We start from the raw sequence: 20,487 nt of genomic DNA, 5'->3' as shown, positions 1-20,487 counted from the left end.
ATGGGGTGAGCTCCCGTCGCTTGGTCCCAGCTCCTGCCAACCTAGCAGTTTGAGAGCATGCCAAAAAATGCAAGTAGATAAATAGGTCCCGCTCCGGTGGGAAGGTAAACGGAGTTTCCGTGCGGTGCTCTGGTGTTGGTGTTCCGTTGCGCCAGAAGCGGCTTGGTCATGCTGGTCACATGACCCGAAAAACTGTCTGTGGAGTGGACAAATATAAAGCCTGTAAAGCGAGATGAGTGCCGCAACCCCAGAGTCGTTTGCGACTGGACTTATCTGTCAGGGGTCCCTTTACCTTTAATGGGCTAGCTGGCATCTAAAAAAAAGGGAACATGCATGCATACAGGTGACAGCCAGACAGTTTTGCTTATCAGATGCAGCCTCCTCGGACCACTCCTGATTTTCAGAAGGCCCAAGGTTCTGCAGTCTGGGGCATGCATGGAAAACTACAAATCCCAGCCTAAAATTACTGTGTTTAAAACGTCTAGCAGCAGACAAGTACATTCACACACAGTCTTAAGGTTCATAAGCAAAAGGCAACAGACAATCAGGGAAATAAAGGTGCAACGATTTTCCCCATCATTAGATTTAATAGAAAACATCAGCATTTTGGGTTCCCAAAATATGTGGCATGCCACTTTTCATGGGTAACAGGCTAATCAATATGCCTGAGCTAAAAATTAACAGAAACCACAAGCTTTATAATTGTGGTCTAACAGCACTCAGGCAACATCTCCTGCACAGTATCACTTTTCTGGGTTCTTCTGTATGGTGAAAATCCTATGCCCACTACATTTGCTCTTAAGCAGCACGTCCTTCTACATATGTGTAGCATTTCAGTATATAAGAAGGCATTTTACAGGCCTTTGAACATGAAGAGTCCAGCAGATGGGCAAAGTCGCGTAGGAAATTGAAATGACACCTTCTCTTAGCAAAAACAACAATGTTTTAAGGCAAACAAGAACAGCTCATTTGGTTCAAAACAAGCTGCACAGCAGATGCTCAAACTGTCTCAAGGACGGCTGCCATTTCCTTGAACTGATTGTAGAAGTTCTAAAATGGAAAGAAAAGGAAAGGATATACGATTATTTGGATACACAGTCCGTGAGATGTAGCAGCCTACTTCAAACTGGTGCCCCCCAAATGTTTAGGACTAGAACTACCAAAATCTCTAACCACTGCTCGTGCTGGCAGAGGTTGATCAACGTTACAGTCCAAAACATTGGGATGACACAAGTTGCAGGAAGTTGACCTACAGTGTTTGGCTTGTATCTCCAAGTTCAAATCCCCAGTCAGGGCCTTTTCACACTTCTGCACTTCTTCAACGTCCCTTCTCTCCTCTAATGTCCAAATTCTCTCTCTTTTTCATTCTCGGTCCTGTATACCTGAAGGAGCGTCTCCACCCCCATCATTCAGCCCAGACACTGAGATCCAGCACCGAGGGCCTTCTGGCGGTTCCCTCATTGCGAGAAGTGAGGTTACAGGGAACCAGACAGAGGGCCTTCTTGGTAGTGGTGTGAAGGAAATAAGCAGCTATCTTCTCTTTAAAAGACATCTGAAGGCAGCCCTGTTTAGGGAAGTTTTCAATATTTAATGCTGTATTGTTTTTAACACTTGATTGGAAGCCACCCAGAGTGGCTGGGGAAACTCAGCCAGATGGGCGGAGTATAAATTATTACCATTATTATTATTATTATTATTATTATTATTATTATTATTATTCTAGAGCCAATCATAGTACACCGTTACACAAAACATATTTCAGAAAGTCAACGCATTTCCCCAGTTTTCGAGTCTTAACTTAACAGGAACACAGAAAACCAATGGTGTTTCCATTGCAACCCAGTTGATTTGTAACCACCTTAGAACAAGTGCCAGCCTTTAGAAGGGGTTATGTTATTATACAAACCTGAAATTGTGGGACCGTCATTTCAAATGTTTTGCTTGTGATGTGGCCTGAAGCATCTGCCACTTTTACTGCCATCGTAACATAAGGAGACTTCAGAGATTTGCAGCTGTCGGAGCTCACTGCCATCCCCAGCTTCCACTGAAAATCAATAAGCTGGAAATAAATAAAGAGAGAGAATCAGACACTGTGGCCAATATGAGGTCTTCAAGGCTGGCAGAATGCGCAAGTAGTGTGTTCAAATGCAGCACCAAACCATGCTTTGGCATTCCATTAAACAGACTTGGGCACATGCGCAGTTTCTTCCCCACGCTTGCTCCTGTTCCCTCCTCGATATTCTGGTTCACAGCAAACCAGAGTGTGCTAATTCAGATGTGAACCAAGTTGTCGTCGATGTCAACAGAGCTGCGGCAAACCTTGGACGCCACATTAAAACACAGCTTAGAAACCAATGGTCATTTAATTAATAATGATGTTTTTTGGTCTGAACCCAGGCTCGTGGTTTGCTTCCCCAAACAAACCACGAGCCCCATTTTGCACAAAACAACATACCGTATTTTTTGCACCATAACACTCACTTTTTTCCTCCTAGAAAGTAAGGGGAAATGTCTGTGCGTGTTATGGAGGGAATGCCTACGGATGGCGGGGGGGATCTGCTGCAGTCGTGAGCAGAGGATCCATGGTTCCCCTTCCTTCCCTCCTCCATGGCTCACTTTGAAACAGCAAAGCGGGAGAAGAGCCGCTGAGTGGGGAGGAGAGAGGGACAGAGAGCCTGCTTCTTTAAAGGAGCAAAGCGGGAGAGGAGAGGAGCCGCTTACACAAGTGTAAGCGGCTCCTGTCCGGTTGGTTCCTTTAAAGCAAGCAGGCTCTCTGTCCCTCTCTCCTCCCCACTCAGCTCGCTAAATAGCAGCAAAGTTTTTCATCTTGCTAAGCCGGGGATGAGCGGGGAGGAGGGAGAAAAGCAGAGCCTGCTTGCTTTAAAGGAGCAAAGCGGGAGAGGAGAGGAGCCTTCTCCCCTTATACCCCTCTTTTTCATTATTAGCAGCATCCTTCTGCACCCACCCCACGCGTGCCTTGAGTTCTTTTCCTTCCCTCCCCACTTAAAACGTGGTTACAAAGCACGGATCCACATGAATCCTCAGGATTTTTGCACTGGGTCACCCCAAATTCACCATCAGATCACATAGCATGTCCATGGCTACATCTTGCACCAAAACAAACCCACGCACCCACTGTTGCCTGGGGCCGCAGTGGTGCAAAAACGTGGTTACAAAGCATGGATCCACATGGATCCTCAGGATTTTTGCATTGGGCTACTCCAAACTCACTGTCAGATCACATGTCTGTAGCCACAGCATGAACCACAAAAATCATACATCCACAGTTTCGTTTAGAATATTTTTTTTTCTTGTTTTCCTCCTCTAAAAACTACGTGCGTGTTATGGTCGGGTGCGTGTTATAGAGCGAAAAATACGGTACCTACATCTTCAGCTCAGAGATAGCAGCCAGAGCCCTGGAAACTTTTGCACAGCATGCAACACTGTGCTGCTCGTTCATGTTAAACCATAGTAGGGGTTTTTTCTAAATAACTATGGTTTAATGTGGTATGCAAACCAGGATACTGTGTCATGGGACAACAATAATATACAACTAGAATTTTACGCCATGCTCTGCAGAAGGAGGCTACCCCAGTGCAAACCTCCTTTGAAACAAATTGTTTTACCCGTCCAACAACTGCTACATTTTTGGCATCTTCCGACACCGCGATCGAGCTGCCTTGTTCGTTCCAGACGTGACGAAGAACCTGGACAGCTTGTTTCGGCAGAGTACCAGCTGCACCTCCTAGCCTGGTAGACAGGTCTTCTGGCGAGAGTTTATCTTTTGCTGCTGTGCTAAACAAAACAAAAAAAGGAAAGGAGGGGAAAGGAAGACTTCACTGCTAGATTTTAAATAGAAAAGAGCTGATTTTAAATTTTGCTTGTCCCCTGGAAGACTGTTTTACACCTATTTTAGCAGGGTTTTTGTAAAAAACACACAAATAAAATAAAATACAATTAAACAAAATTAGATCATTTATCATACTTGTGGCTTGCTCTTCCTCCAGTGAATTCTGGAATTATCTCACAAAGGAAACTGTCAAGGAGGTTAAGCAGAGCATCATGGTTTGCCTTGGGCCAATGGTGTACCAAAGAATATGTATGAGGAATCCCTGTATATCGTAGATGATTATAGGGCAGGCTAACAAACCAGGCTATAAGGGTAAATCAGTATTTTTAATTCACAGAAGCACTGCTCATAATTACAGATACTAAATTTCTTCCTTGCAGTAAACAGTAGCGATGTAGTTAAAGAGATCCGAGGACCATGTTTGCTTACCTGAATACAAAGGAAATGGCATTAACAACCTTTTCCAGGTCACTAGTGACTATTTCAATCCCAGCTGCCTGAAATCTCTAGGAGAGAAAAGCAGTTCATAGGGTTGTAGCAGAGGACAAATTAATAACGGGTGTTGTTAATATGCATGCAATATTGTTTTAGCGATTCAGTTTACCTGACATAGTTCCACTGTGTTCACAGCTGGGATCTGACACTGAAGATTCTGAATGATTTGCTGACACTGCAAAGAAAGAAGATTGTAAATGGTTCTTAGATGACAACTACTTGCTAATTGCAAATGCAATTTGTGGGAATTAAAAGGATCCCCCCCCCAAACCCCGGAACGAAACAGCATTCATTTGCTTTCAATGGCAATAGAGTGATAAAATGGGGGTAGAAGAATCCCTGGTTTTAAGATCATTCAAAAACATGGCAACTGTCAATCAGCTAGCGACTTATCAACCTTATGGTAGGGAAGGCCTTGCCTGGACAATTTTCATAATCTACCCATGGCTACAAGCTTTAACCAGAAGTTTTAGCTGACTGATTAATGCATACACGTTTAAATAACCGAGACTGAGAGTTAAAGGGAAGACTTATCTTTAGGCTTCCTTGGCTATAGTGAGCTACTGTACTAAAGGACGGCCAATAATTTAATGCTGTATTTTTAACACTCGATTGGGAGCCGCCCAGAGTGGCTGGGGAAACTATAAACTATATATAATAAAAAAGATTAAATAAAAGGGCATTAAGGATGTCCTTTGCTTCTATTGTAAATTCTCTCGGATATCCATATTTCCAAGAATGGGCCTTGCTAATATGAAACTTACCTTTAAACGGTAAACAATCAACTAAAGCTAAAGATTCATCGTGCATCTTGTTTCAACCTTTAAACGTCTGCTGAAACTTTCCTACGCCACCTGGCTTAGGCCAGCAATTAAGATTACGTCTTTCCATAATGGAAATTGATAGTCTCAGATTTTACATTTTTATGTGTTTTTCTTACGCTTAGGTACTACTGTAAGCCACTTAGATTTTTAAAAAAATGATATAGCAGTATATACTTCTGTAAATTAAATTTACATTTCTGTTCAATTATTTTTTAAATTTTGAGTTGGAAAGGACTCACCTAGTCCAGCCCCCTTGGACAGTTGAACCACGGAGGCTGTCCTTGGGTCTGTACATAATAGTCTTTACTTGGCCAAGCACTCTACATTTGCCAATAAGGCGATAAGGGCCTGGTTTGAACGTAACACTAAGCCAAACTATGGCTTGCATCAACTGGCTAAAGTGCCTGCTGTCTCCTCTCCAGGAACCATCATTTTCACATTAAACTATGGTTTCTTAGAGTTATGTGCAAATGCGGCCATAATATTAACAGGCTGGAACCTAAAACGGTTTCAACTCTAATGATTTGTTGGAGAGTATCATATTGCCCGAATATAAGCAACACTTTTTCCCCCAAATTCCGACCGTGAAAAGTTACCTAAGTGCGGCTTAAATTCGTGACCTTACAAAAATTGGCTTTTACAATATCGCTACTGAAACGGACATACAGTAAAAAAAAGTTTTATTGCCGATTTGCGAGCTTGAGACTGTTGGGCAATTAATTCTAATGTCATTCGTCGCTTTCCTCGTATTTTACAGTGCAGTATTGATTTTTTATTTGCATTTACGGTGCTACGAACAGCTGTTTAACCCACTTGTGGGTCCTCTCTAGTACCCATAGGATTTTCTTCTACATTTGCCATTTACGGGTGTGAGTGCCTGCAGAATTTTAAGGGAACAGCTTATATTTGGGTATTCTCTCTCCCCCCCCCACCAAATTTTAAAGGCTTATTTGTGGGTGTGGCTTATATTCGGGCCAATACAGTGGTACCTTGGGTTAAGTACTTAATTTGTTCTGGAGGTCCGTACTTAACCTGAAACTGTTCTTAACCTGAAGCACCACTTTAGCTAATGGGACCTCCTGCTGCCGCCGCGCCACCAGAGCACAATTTCTGTTCTCATCCTCAAGCAAAGTTCTTAACTTGAAGCACTATTTCTGGGTTAGCGGAGTCTGTAACCTGAAGCGTATGTAACCTAAAGCGTATGTAACCCGAGGTACCACTGTATGGTATTTCTTTAAAATTGTATTATTAAGTTAAATAATACAAACAAATGTGAGGTTTATCCTGGAGACAAATAAATAAGCTTTCCTTAAATATAAAGTGGTAGAGGGTAGATTTGTTTATGAGCTGTGTCACCTATGCATGTTTACTCGGAAGTAAGCGCCACTGTTTTCAGTGGAGTGCATCTCAAGTCTTAAAATATATTCCAGTCCCATGTGAGGAGACAGCATGGCTCCATCCCACCATCCTCTGAAGCAAAACTGTTTTTCATTCATGAAACTGCGCATCAGAAATACTAGGAAGGGAAATAAAAAACCACAAGACACACAATGGAGCAAAATCGCTATATAATGATCCATGATTAAAAGGGGGAAAGGAGTTACTTACTAGCTCTGCAAACAGATCCTGTGGTATTGTTCTGATGATGTCCGCGGTGCTGCCAAAATCTGCAAAACAGAGAGAAGATTTTGAGCTTCACATTTAAATCACTGTGCAACTCTAACCAATGCACCATCTATGTAAAATGGCCACCAGTGGGTATTTCGCTGGCAGTAGCCTGAGGAAAATCCCCAAAATTGTGCACTTTGCTGGCAGGTTTAAACCCCTTAGCTGCACCTGTTTGCCTTGGCACAGCAAAAAATAGAGAATCCCTTTCCCCCCAAAACCTTACACTCTGGCTCATATGAACAGCAGGGCTTCACAAATTTAACTGCTCCACAAATGGTTTTCAAAAGGTCTTTTACTAGAATTCGGGCAGCTGTAGTCACATACATCCATAGAGTAGTTTTATTCTTGGGGATTTCTATTGTTAATATTTCCAGAAGGAATTTTCGTAGCACAAAAGTGGAGAACAGATGCAGGACCATCAAGAGAAGAACAGCACCTTAAAATATATAGAACGTTCTAGCATGACAAATAGATATAAGAAATATAGACGATAAGAATTTAAAAAGAGGACTGGACGTTATATATAGAATATATGGAAAATATAAGAAGAAAATAAGTGTAACAGACTGGAAAAAAATACTCAGCAGTAGATGTGACAAAGCGGAATAGTGTAAAGTAATGAAAATAATTTAGTAGAATCAGAAAACGCAGTCAAAAGACAACAGATAGGAAACAAGAGAAAGAGTGGAAGAGGAGTTAAAATTAAAGCTCATAAGAGTCAATTAAACTGGAGGAATATGTTACTATTATTATTTACAGATATATGTCTTATATTTATTTATTTTTCTCTTTCTCTCTTACTACCACAGGCTTGAGTGTAACATACTATGCACTGATATGATAAAACAGAAAAGCAAATATTTTTTTAAAAAAAACAAAAAAGGTATTTTGCTATTAGATAAAAGTATAAACATTGTATTATTTAACCCAACTAATGAATGAATAAGGAGAAGTTGTTTTCTGCTCAACAGTGGCTGCAAAAATGATGAATATTGGAAAGTGAATCAAGCATCTCCTAGACATCCGTAGTCCACACAAGTATGGAATGTAGTTTTTTTTGAGGGGCAAAGCATACGCAGGAAGATGTCAGGAAAAATTAGGTGTTCACTGGGCGGGGTGTGGCAGGAAACACTTAAGCAGGCATAGGCAAACTCGGCCCTCCAGATGTTTTGAGACTACAACTCCCATCATCCCTGACCACTGGTCCTGTTAGCTAGGGATGATGGGAGTTGTAGTCCCAAAACATCTAGAGGGCCAAGTTTGCCCTGCACCTAAGGGTCTGGAAACAAAACCTTATTTGGAACTGTTGCGAGATTTGGATAAGTTTAGCCTGCAAAAGAGTAGACAGAGGAGACAAGATATTCAAATATCTCAAGGGCTGTTACATGGAAAATGGAGCAAGCTTCTTTTCTCCTGCTCAGAAGGTAGGATTCAAACCAATGGCTTCAAGTTCCAAAAAGGGAGATTGTGGCTAAACATCAGCAAGAACTTTCTGGCAGTAAGAGCTGTTTTGACAGCGGAACAGATTCCCTTGGGAGATTGTGGACTCTCCTTCCTTGCAGGTTTTTAAGCAGAGATTGGATGGCCATCTGTCAGGGATGATCTAGTTGTGATTCCTGCACTTCAGAGGGTTGGACTGGATGACCTTCAGGGGCCCTTCCAAATCTATACTTCTATGATTCTAGGATAAAGAAACTGTAGGGCGATTATTCTGAGGACAACCTGAAGCAGCAATGGAGGATCAGTGACTCTCTTGATGTTGTTGCACTTTGATTCCTATCAGTCCCAGGCAACACAGCCAGGGGTCAAGGATGAGCTGTAGCCCTCTCACAAAATCTAAAGGTCCACTGACCACCCTGAGATCTACAGGGGAAAGGCGATATGCAAATTTAATAAACAGCAAATAATAGCAAGGCATAGCTTCTAGGTATGGCTAAAAGTGAAACAGAGGGCTTACTTGAGAGCAAGCACGTTGAGAAGGCGGCTTGCAAAAGACGCACAGGATAAACACCACCTATGCACTTGAAATAAAAAATTTTAAAAAAATCCAGGAGTACCTTAGAGACAATATTTTTTTATTATTTATTTCGACTGCGTCAGACCAACACAGCTACCTACCTGAATCTAGAACCACCTATGTAGGAAGTGGGAAGGCGCTGTTTAGGGAAGCTTTTAATATTTGATGATTATTGTATTTTAATATTTTGCTCGAAGCGGAAGATGGGTGGGGTATAAATAATAAACTATTATTAATATAATTATTATTAAGCAGAGTTAGGAGGCAATGTAGACCAGGAAGCACTTGAGGCGATGGGCCGGTTCCCCAGAACCCTCCTCATTTACACCCTTAGCCATAATAATAATAATAATAATAATATTCCACGCCTTTTTCCAGGAAAAAACCCCCACTATGTTCAACAAGGCTTACTCCCGGGTAAAAATATATGGGCTTTTAGCCCTCCCCGCCTTTTTTTTAAAATAGCCTCCACGTCATGCTTCCTCGTTCAGTCCCCAAAGCGACCAACCTCTCCCCAAACTCACCCCACGCTCCGAGCGGCTTTCCGAGCCCCATCGCGGCGACTCCCGCAGCCATGGACATCAAAGGACGCGCCTCCCACTTTGGAACGCCTTGGAACGTCGACGAACAACGAGCGGCTCCCTGATTGGTCACTTCGCGGCAACAAAGAATTTTTCTCCTTCGGAGACTTCCCTCCTAGCCAATCAGAAGCCAGGGTTTCCCTCCGTTGTTTCCGATGGCGGAGCTTCTTCCGCTCTTGGTCGCTTTGGCAGGTTTACGAGCATGCATTTTTGCCCGGGGGAATCAGTTGACTCTCGCTGGAATAAGTCGTGGCCACTTCCCCATGAAAACGCTCCATTCTTCCCTTCCCCTCCAACTTAATTTTATTTCTTCTGGACTACAACTCCCATAATTCCTGGCCGTTCGTCATGCTAGCAGGGGCTGATGGGAGTTGGAGTCCAACATTCACCCGGCGGTCTGTAGGAATCTTGGGCTGGGCTATCATTTAAGGCGGGGCTTGTTTGGGAGCCGAGTTTTGCTGCAGCAGCTTTTTCGTCTTTCTGTTTTGGATCCTATGATTTATGTGGAAATTGTTCAATTTATTGGGGTACTTCCCCCCCAGCAAATATTTTTAATGGGATATATGTATGTGTAATATAACGCAATATAATGTAATATAATATAATATAGCATAACAAAACAATCCTTAAAATATTGCTTTGTTTTGAATGCATCTTAAGATTCCCAAACTGGAAACTCATGGTCCAGTCATCACAGACAGAATAAAAAATGCTTATTACTGTATGCCCAATCCTTTGTATCTTTACTCAGAAGCAAGCCCCACTCTCTTCAGCTGTGGTCCCTTTCAGCTAAGTGTGCATATGATTGCATCCTAAACCCCAAAGTTCCATATCTTCTGGACTGCAGCCCTTCAGATGCTGTTGTTTGACTATGGCATGCTTGTACCATGCATACGATACCACTTTAAACAACTGTGGCTTCTCCTGAAGAACTCTGGGAGCTGTAGTTAAGGGTGCTAAGCAATATTAGGAGGCCTTTGTTCCCCTCACAGACCTACAATTTCCAGAGTGGCTTAACAATCAATCCATTTTAAAAGAGAACTCTGGGAATTAATTGCAATTCTGCAATTCATGGGTAGGCAAACTAAAGCCCGGGGGCCGGTCCAGCCCAATCGCCTTCTAAATCCAGCCTGCGGACGGTCCGGGAATCTGTGTGTTTTTACGTGAGTAGAATGTGTCTTTTTATTTAAAATGCATCTCTGAGTTATTTGTGGGGCATAGGAATTCATTCATTCCCCCCCACAATATAGTCCGGCCCCCCACAAGGTCTGAAGGACAGTGGACCCGCCCCCTGCTGAAAAAGTTTGCTTACCCCTGCCATAATCTCTGCACCATTCGAAAACTACAACTCCCATAATTATCCGGGGGAATCAATAACTGTTCAGCATGGCATCCTAGTGCTTTCAATGTATTGTATGAATGTGGCCTAAAGCTGGCATCTTCATTTATTATTTATTTCATAAAATTTATACACCACTTGATTGTAAAAAATTAATAAATTCAAAGCAGTTTAATCCCACTTAGCTAGGAACAAACCCCGCTGAATTCCAGAGGATTTACTTCTAACAGTGCCAGATTTACGTATAAGCTAAACAAGCTATAGCTTAGGGCCCCACTCTCTTGGGTGTCTCCAAAAAATTTAAGGGGGGGGGGAAACTGGATGTACTTTGATAAAATACATGTTTTGTTATGTGCAAATGGCTTTAGATACCTATTAGGTCCATAAATTGCCATACAGTGGACGCTCTGGTTGCGAACGTGATCCGTGCAGGATGCACATTCGCAACCCACAGCAGCGCGTCTGCGCACGCGCAGGTTGCGATTCGGCGCTTCTGTGCATGTACAAAGCACTATTTAGCGCTTCTGCGCATGTGCGACTGCCGAAACCCAGAAGTAGCTCATTCCGGTACTTCTGGGTTTCGGCGGTCTGTAACCCAAAAAAATGCAACCTGAAGCGTCTGTAACCTGAAGTATGACTGTATAGCACATATTCAACACAAAAACCAGCGACAACATGTTGTTGACAAAGGACAGCTGGACATATAAAGGGTCCCATTACCTTCAAGTAGCTTAGGGCTTCATCAAACCTAAATCCGGTCCTGACTTCTGAGTAGATATGGTTAGGATTGCAATTTAATCAAGATCCTGATTCCTGTTTGCAAGTCATTTAGGTGACAAGATCACAGTGTTGATGAGGGGGCAGATCTCCACATCTCCATGCAAAAAGTCCTAGTGACATGGTGCACTTGCCCTCCAAAACAGCCACCTCTCACGCCATACATAAAGTACTCAATAAAACCGCTTTGGGGCCAGGATTCTTTGGGATGCTGAGAATTTAGGGATGCTTTTTAAAACAAGGACAGTTGTTGTTGTTTTCACACACAACCTGCCGCCGCCCCCCCCCCATGTCAGAAACAGGAAATTGTTGTGGTTACTACAGGGGAACCGTCCATGGCTTCATTTGTACCTGGAAGAGTAATATTCTTCCTCCAGCTCATAGAGGTCTATGGAGATCTCATCACGCAGGGCAATCAGCTTCTTGTCGCATTCCTCCTGAAGGCTGCGCAACTGCTGGTTCCGCTGCTTGATGGCTTCGTTGACGGAAGGGAAGTCATTGAGGATCAGGAACTGTTTTAGGTCAGAGACAAGCTTCATAAGAGACTCGCCAGCCCGAACAATATTTGCAGCTCTGACATGCATCTCATAGTTGTCCTGCTTGCCTTGGGTTGCCCGAGAAACTTGAGTTTCTTCCTCAATCTTTGCCGTTTTGATTATCTCTGTGAAGTTATCCATGACAGACTTGATGTCATCTTTCAGCCTCTTGTTGTAAGACTGAAGGAGGGTTTCCTTGCTCTGGGGGAGCACGTGCTGCTGTGACATTGTGGGGGCAAGAAAGGTCAGAAAGAGTTACAACTTACTCAATACATGTAATCCTCTTGCAGCCAGGCGGCCATTTTTTCTTTTTCTCTTGCGAACCATTCGTCCTTCATTGGCTACGTCCAACCAATGGGGCGGGGAAAACATTTCATTTGGGTACTTTTTGATGTTTTATTCATTGTTTATGACGACTTTTGTTATGTTTTGTAGGTATGTATTTTTTTATATGTTGTCAGCCTCCTTAAACATGGTTTTTGGAAAGGCAGCATACATATAAAATGATTGCTTGATTGTAATAAATTTAAACACAGTCCCACCTGGATTGGAAAAGATTGTTTCGTTCCAGCATTGCAGAGGCCGCTCTTGTCACAAATCCCCTACAGTATTATCAAATTGTTGTAATTTAGCATTTTCATGCTTGATCTTGACGTTCCTGTGTTTGAAAACTGCCATTTTAAGGTCAGTAACATGAGTGTCCTGAAAGCTTGCAGTTTTCTCCCAGGGGTTTCTGAATACAGTGGTACCTCGGGTTAAGAACTTAATTTGTTCTGTAGGTCCGTTCTTAACCTGGAACTGTTCCTACCCTGAAGCACCACTTTAGCTAATGGGGCCTCCCGCTACCGCCGGAGCACGATTTCTCTTCTCATCCTGAAGCAAAGTTCTTAACCCGAGGTACTATTTCTGGGTTAGCGGAGTCTGTAACCTGAAGCGTATGTAACCTGAAGTGTATGTAACCCGAGGTACCACTGTAGTTGCCCCTTCTGATGTCAGGTTTTGTATCCATTTATTGCTACTGACTTTAAAGTGGCTGTTTTTGAACAAAGAATCTTCTAAGGCAGACTCCAGCATTAAGTTACTTAACATGCTATTCATTTATTGAAGTTGCAATAGAATATAACAGAAGAGACAGAACATGCACTACAGGTGACTTGCAACTTATGTACATTTAACTGTTGTGCATTCAAGCTTTAAACGCTTGGCAAATAAAAAAATAAGAGGGCGGAAAGGATTTAGGTGTCTTGAGGGGGAAAAGACTGACAATCCTACCCTCCTTTGAACCCAACGTGTTTTGACCATACATGATTTGGGCCTCACATACTGGAATAAAACCCAATTGAAAGCTGAGAGCCTCCTGTATGTGATGAAACACCCTGGCCATGCTAAGTTGGCTACATCATCGGCAAAAGAAGCTAAACCCCCAAAATGCAGTACAGCAGTGTTTGATGCTTGGGGACTTCAGATGAGAAAGGGAGGGACATCCCCAGACACATCCAATGACCAACAGTGGACACCTGCTGAAAGCTGTGATTGGTTGTGGCTCTGTGATGCATGGAAGGTGTACCCCATCATGTGCATTGCGCATATAAAAATTGTGAATCAGCACTGAGGCATCCACGGAAGCTGATATCAAAAATGTCATAGTCATGTATTAATTAAAAGCTAATCATAAAAACAATCAGACAGCAGGAAGTACTGCTGTCAACAACTATTATCCGGGATGATCAGGTATTCAGGTATTGGAAGATTTTGCTCAGGCTGTGCCTTTGCTGTTAACTGCTAGAAACTGGGGTGAATAACAGGGGGTGAATCATTCATTTAATGGTGTTGTGGCTTCCTAGGCAGTCTTGCTCAATAAAAAATTGCTGGCTGGTCTAATGTGTTGCAACGGCACCTTCAATATTAAAAGAAGAAACTACCATATATTCACATTGTATGGGTAAGTGCGCTGCAAAAAGCAAGTAATAATAATAATAATTTTTATTTATACCCCGCCCTCCCCAGCCAAGGCCGGGCTCAGAGCGGTTTACAAGCAATAATAAAAACAAGTTGAATGATTACAACTTAAAACAAAATTAAAATACAACATTAAAATAATGAAACATTAAAATATTAAAATGTAGCCTCATCACAGGAGGAGAAGGAAAAGAAAAAAGAAAGAGAGGGAGGGAGGGAATCAAATTGGCTCCAAGCCAAAGGCCAGGCGGAACAACTCTGTCTTACAGGCCCTGCGGAAAGAAATCAGATCCTGCAGGGTCCTGGTCTCATGAGATAGAGCGTTCCACCAGGCTGGAGCCAGAGTTGAAAAGGCCCTGGCTCTGGTTGAAGCTAATCTAACTTCCTTAGGGTCCTGTATTTAGACACTGGATACCTAAGTATCTGATCTGGACCTTCAAGCCGTGCAAACTAGAAGCATTTTACTGGCCAATGCTGGATTAGCCAGACTGACCTTATCCTTTACTCCAGCCATACATAGACATTAGCTTCAGAGGGAAGATGTTCTAGTTAGGTTAAACACTGGCATATTAAACACCCTCAGAAATAACTATTTCACATTCAATGCCAGTTAAATATGCGAAAAGAAAACTACATTAGGCAGTCAGCCCCCCAAATCTACCTGTTAAAATAGGAAGGTAGTTTCATTTCAAGCTCTGCCTCACAGTTTCCTGTTGCACTGAGCTAGAGATGCCAGCATGAAATGCTGCTTTTCAATGCAAGGAACTTTTTTAAAAAAAGTTTGATGTTTTATCATGTTTTTAATATTTTTTTGGGAACTGCCAAAAGTGGATGGGGAAACACAGCCAGATGGGCGGGGTAGAAATAATTATTAATATTATTATTACTACTACAATTCTTCTTCTTCTTCTTCTTTTGCTTTTTAATGCTTTATTTAGATTAAAAAGAAGTACAGTAACAAACAAAAGGATTAATCAGAAAAAAGGAAAAGAAAACAGTAATATTTGTTACCTCACACCACAGTACGTTTTTCTTGAGTCTCCAACAACTTCCCTCCACCCCATCATGTATTTACCACTAGCGCACTATTAATTTCCATTTTCTTTTTCTTAATTTTCATCAATATGATGTTCTCTTATAATTATCCATCACACCACAGAAGTCATTCAAGTCCTGCCACTGATGTCATGTTATTACAGTAATCCTTAAGCTATTTTTGTACATGCCCCATTTCTTAATAAATGTTTGATTAGTATTACGTCTCAGTTTTTTCTCTCATTTTTGCCAACTCAACCGAGTACGCTATTATTATTATTATTACAATTCTATTTTTCTCAGTCTAAACCCAAGAAAGCATTCTGGTAACTCTCATGGAGTGCTGCTTCTGTATACTTTTATATACTTCTTTTTCACAAGTACTAAAAGAGCCAGAGGCTTGTTTCCCCCAAGGGATTAAACTTTGTTACCAGGTAAGGGCCGGCCCAAGACATTTGGGTGCCTGAAAGGAACCTCAGGAGGGCAGCGCCTCCTCCTCTCTCCTCCAGTGAAGATGTGCCCCCGCTGCGGATGCTGCGCCGCCCGAGGCATCCGCCTCACCTGGCCTCTCAGGTGGGCCGGCCGAGAGTACAGCAGAACCTCGAGCTGCGCCCTCTAGAGGCAGCAAGCTGCCCCTGCAGCTGCTCCGCCGGGCGTGGGAGAAACCAATTCATCGCAGAGGAGGGGGGGAGAGAAGGAAACCAGGCATATTTACACAACGCTGCGCGGTCCTCATTTTATTCCGTTGCTTTAATACCGGCGGCGAGGGGGTAAAAAAAAGGAGGGTCACATTTATGTGCGTGCGTATTTCCTTTCCCGGGTTTACCCCCCCTGCGTCTTGGGAGGCGTTGGTACGCGCCACGCCTTTCTCCGGCTGGGAGGGGCGCGGGGCGGGCTCGGCGAGCGACGCTATCCGTCGGGGCGGACGGGCCGGGGCTCCGGGCGGAAGCGCGTCGAGGGAGCAGGAGAGCGAGGTCTCGAGAAGCCCGGCCGGCAGCAGGGAGAGAGGAAGAGAGCGAGAGAGCCATGGAGTCCCACCGCTGGCTGCCTCTGGAGGCGAACCCCGAGGTGAGGGAGCCGGGGGCCGGGGAGGAAAGAGGGGGCCACGCACACGTCGAGGTGTATATGCTTTTATATATATATATATATATATATATATATATATATATATATATATATATATACACACACACACACACACATATATATATATATATATATAATATATAAATATATATATATACACATACATACATATATATATATATATATAATATAAATATATATATACACATACATATATATATATATATATAATATAAATATATATATGTGTGTGTGTGTGTATAGAGAGAGAGAGAGCTAGATAGAGAGAGAGAGATAGATATGTAATGCACACATACTTACATGAATATATATACACACATATTTATTTACATCTACCCTGTTTTCCCGAAAATAAGACAGCGTCTTATATTAATTTTTGCTCCCAAAGATGCGCTGGGTCTTATTTTCAGGGGATGTCTTATTTTTTCCATGAAGAAGAATACGGTACACATTTATTGTTGAACAAAAAAAGAAGAAGGAAATTTATTACATGTATACAGTACAATGCCTTATGGTAGCTTCGGGGGCCTTATATTCCGGGGTAGCCTTATTATCGGGGAGGCCTTATATTCGGGGGAGGCCTTATACTACAGCGAGAGGCAAAACTGGAAGTAGGTCTTATTTTGGGGGGATGTCTTACTTTCGGGGAAACGGTATATATGTACTCACGCACACATATACACACATATATGTATCTACGTAACATACAATATATTTATATTAATGCACACACATATATGTGCACACTCACATATTTATTGACATCTGTATATAAGTATATTTGTACTCACGCACACATATACACACATATATGTATCTACGTAACACACAATATATTTATATTAATGCACACACATATATGTGCACACTCACATATTTATTGACATCTGTATATGTATATGCACACATGTGTACATATATATATATGTAATAGATATTTATATTAACGCATACACATGTGCATACTCACATATTTATATACATCTATATATTAGTATATTTATGCACACAAGAATAAACATAGGCATGCATGCACATATATATTTATACACACATATATATGCTTGCACAAACATCTATTAATATACATATATGTATACATGTGCATATATACAATTATATATATACGGTTTATATACATGTATGCACACATGCACTTGCGTGCACACATATATGCATATAGACAAACACCTGCATTTCATATATTTAAGTTTGGGGAAGGAGGGGAAAGTGTTTGGGAGAGAAATGACAAAAAAAGGGGGGAAGTTGTTTGTTTACTTGCTTGCTTATTAAACCTATATACCACCTTCCATCCGGCGATCACAGGGTGGTCTACAGTATAGAAACTCAAGATGTATAACGTAAGGATGACAGCATGAAAGATAATGGGGGGGGACTGGGATGAGGGGTTTATGCATAGGGGAGCACGAGTTGTTGGGGATTTCAGGAAGGTGGGGAATGAGCTAAAGTTTGAGTTTTACTGCTTAGTGACTGACTAGAACTAAACCACATTTTTTTTCTTCCTGGTTTTTTCAGGTCACAAACCAGGTGAGCATGTTTTATTTATTTATTTGTTAAGATAACCATTTGCTTGTTTTATTCTTGGGTTTTGCACCTCTTCTGTTCCCATAACCTTTTGGCTGTGATGTTTACATTCCTCCTTTATTCTGTCTCTGAGTGCATGGATGTGTGTCTGTGTATTGTACACCCACCCACAGGCTCTCTCTCATCCGTCAGCTGAGGATAACACTTGGGCATCTGATGGAGTAAGCTCTGGTCCACGAAAACTTATGCTGCAATAAATCTGTTGGTCTTTCAGGGTGCTGCAATACATGTTTGCATTTGTTGCAAGAAATTGACTCGTTGCCTTCCCTGTTTTAAGGCCAGGGAGTTTCCCATTCTCCTTCAAAGCCCTGCACAGTCACCACGAAAAATTATACCCCGGTTGCCTCCTTGCAGCCTACTCATTTCGTTAGGGAAAGCATCTCCTTGTGGAGAATTTAAGTTTGGGAGAAAATAAACTCATGAACTTAAAAATGTGTTTTATGGTTTTATAAACAGTGTTTGATAACCGTGTTCATCACTGTTTATCTCATGGTCTCATAATGTTTCTAAGTAAAAGTATCCGTATCTTTAATCTTGTTAATCATAATTTGCAGTGCTTAGAAACTTGATTCTCAAACATCACTGTTTCTATTAACACATTGTTTTGGTTCTATAACACTTGGTTTGCCTCACCATAGCTTCGTATCTTTTGCACCTTAACATGTCTTAAGCATTAATGGAACGGGGTATCATCTTCCTTTGCGTATGTTAGCTACCCAGGACAGTTGGCTATGCAGCTTCTGTATTTTGCCATACCTATCATAATTATTGCTCTGTCCTGTATAACTGGTCCTAGGTGACACCACAGGAAGGAAATCCACTTCCTGTATGCATAGGACAGTATCAGTTTTCTAGGAAAGGATAACAATTAAAAGTGATGGAGTTGATGTGGAAGGGTGACCTCCTTTGGAATATGTGTATAAAATACGAGGAGTGACTTTTAAAAGAACAAACATATGTAAGTTACTACTTAACCCCTTGTTTAGAGGATACATAAAGGACCATCAAGGCACTTTCTTGTACAAGATTCAGAATAAAGAATCTTAATTTATGTTGAATCTGAGCTGGATATGTGGAGGAAGAGGTTTGTGGTGTTTGTGAAGGATTGCAATCTGATCTTTCGAATGTGACGCATTAGGCTTTTGCAGATGTTGCTCAACAGCATCCCTGAGAAGACGAGACAGGTTAATTGCTTATTGCTTGGGTGGTAACGAAATCTTTCACAGCAGATGAGTTTTCTGGCTAGTGCATCAGCACATATGGTTCATGAAGGAATTTCCCTTTAGGCCTATGTGACATCTGTACTAGTACAGTAACTCTTGCTTAAGCCATCCCTGTAAAATTCAGTAAATGCAGTTCTTACCTTTACCTCCTCACAATCTTTTTTTTCTGGAGAAGGATTATTCAGCCTTGCAATTACACAGTCGCCTGACCTTATGGCAAGCAAGCAATTCCTCCAAGTAGTGCATATTTTCTCCTGCTTGGTATACTCTGGAGGGGGAGGTACAGCAATATATTATGGCAGCTGCTGTTTCTTCTCCTCTCCATGTCCACAGTGCTAAGATTCAGGCAGGCAGGAGTGTCAAGCGACAGTTGCCATGTCACTGCATTCATTTACCACCTTTAAACTTTGTGGTGGAAGTCCGCGTCGCGTGAGTGTGAGATGAACTGATTCCATAGCACGGTGCTGGGTTTCCCCAGCTGGGAAAAGTCAGTGCTGGGTTTTGGCAGAGTATATGGAAGACTGAAAGAAGATAAACTTGCAGAGTAAGTGGCACAGAGACCCCGCCCTGAAAAGCCAGCATTGTAAATGCATTATCTGCTAGATAAATGCTGTTTGCGTGGGATTGGATTGAGTTCAGCAGGTTCATTAATGTGGCACACAAGTTAAAGGTCTACTGAATTCCAGTGGCCCGGCTTGTACCATTGGTAACTAGATTTTGACAACCAAGTATAAGTCTTCTATATCTGTGTTCATGCACAGGTTCAAGCTCTGCATAATCAGTGGTTTATGCAGAGAAGTGCACTGCTTCAGATTTTTGCAACCCTATTTAAGGCCTTTTCCTGGGTGGCAATTTATGATTAGTGAAGCATTTGAGAATTACATGCTGCAGGTCCCCTAGTCTGCTTTGTGGCAGTAGAAACATTGTGGGTCTGTCTCCATGCCTGAGCCTCTTTCATCAATTGTTCTATGTAGTTTATTTCCTCAGTTCTGGTATAACATAAGTAGGGATCGGAGAAGCAAGTGATGGTCGTGACCAAGTACAGTTAACACATTTTAAAATCCAGGTACAGGTCATGATAAGGATTAAGGGGTTAAGCTAGAGGCTATGTGGAAAATGTGGAGTCACCTATGTGAACAGTTATTCTCTTGTGCATCTGTATTGATTAGTGTAAGAGAACTTGCAGATGAGTTTCTGAAGATAAAATCGGTTATCCTCAACTGTGTTAATTTCTCATTTCTGGAGAGAGCAGTGGGAAATGAAATTAGGAATAGCATAGTTTGAAGGTTGCTTCTTTGCAATACTGGGTGCGTGGAACCCTTGAATTTCTTACTTTGAGCAGAAGATTGCCTTGCCACATCACAAACTGCTTATATAAAAGTCCTCCGAGTTTGAAAAGTTACTTTAAAATGCAGGGATGGGTGGGTGTAGGAATCACAGTTTGAGAATCACAAGCCACAGGCAGCCTTAA

General features: G+C 42.0%; 3 protein-coding genes across 9 annotated transcripts in view; 1 reads left to right on the top strand and 2 right to left on the bottom strand.

The window, feature by feature from the left end:
- Positions 1-543: 543 nt before the first annotated feature.
- COMMD6 (COMM domain containing 6) lies at positions 544-9,698 on the bottom strand. 6 transcript variants are annotated; one of them, XR_008329990.1, is made up of 9 exons: positions 9,379-9,698; positions 8,795-8,851; positions 6,778-6,836; positions 4,455-4,520; positions 4,280-4,356; positions 3,627-3,795; positions 1,907-2,059; positions 1,254-1,367; positions 544-1,050 (listed from the first exon to the last, which is right to left on the bottom strand). XR_008329990.1 is itself a non-coding variant. In XM_053384657.1 (8 exons), the coding sequence occupies exons 1-8, from the start codon at positions 9,434-9,436 to the stop codon at positions 1,000-1,002; spliced, it is 690 nt and encodes a 229-aa protein (XP_053240632.1). In that variant the 5' UTR covers positions 9,437-9,690; the 3' UTR covers positions 544-999. The 6 variants fall into 6 exon arrangements, 5 of the variants coding, with proteins under 5 accessions (XP_053240632.1, XP_053240633.1, XP_053240635.1 ...); XM_053384657.1 differs by lacking the exon at positions 1,254-1,367 and having other exon boundaries at positions 9,379-9,690; XM_053384658.1 differs by lacking the exons at positions 1,254-1,367; positions 8,795-8,851 and having other exon boundaries at positions 9,379-9,684.
- Positions 9,699-11,555: 1,857 nt separating this feature from the next.
- LOC128411975 (mediator of RNA polymerase II transcription subunit 22) lies at positions 11,556-12,509 on the bottom strand. The gene has a single exon (XM_053384656.1). The coding sequence runs from the start codon at positions 12,313-12,315 to the stop codon at positions 11,893-11,895; it is 423 nt and encodes a 140-aa protein (XP_053240631.1). The 5' UTR covers positions 12,316-12,509; the 3' UTR covers positions 11,556-11,892.
- A 3,482-nt stretch (positions 12,510-15,991) lies between these two features.
- Positions 15,992-20,487, top strand: part of UCHL3 (ubiquitin C-terminal hydrolase L3) — a 29,908-nt gene continuing 25,412 nt past the window's right edge. The window contains exons 1-2 of one of the 2 annotated variants that reach the window (XM_053384654.1): positions 15,992-16,149; positions 17,725-17,736. In XM_053384654.1, coding sequence (XP_053240629.1) covers positions 16,108-16,149; positions 17,725-17,736 — 54 coding nt within the window. In that variant the 5' untranslated portion in view covers positions 15,992-16,107. The remainder of the gene's footprint in view (positions 16,150-17,724; positions 17,737-20,487) is intronic. The other variant, XM_053384655.1, reaches the window with a different exon arrangement.

This window comes from Podarcis raffonei, chromosome 4 (assembly GCF_027172205.1).
Source record: "Podarcis raffonei isolate rPodRaf1 chromosome 4, rPodRaf1.pri, whole genome shotgun sequence".
NCBI lineage: Eukaryota > Metazoa > Chordata > Lepidosauria > Squamata > Lacertidae > Podarcis > Podarcis raffonei.
This window is presented reverse-complemented; position numbering and strand designations above follow the sequence as displayed.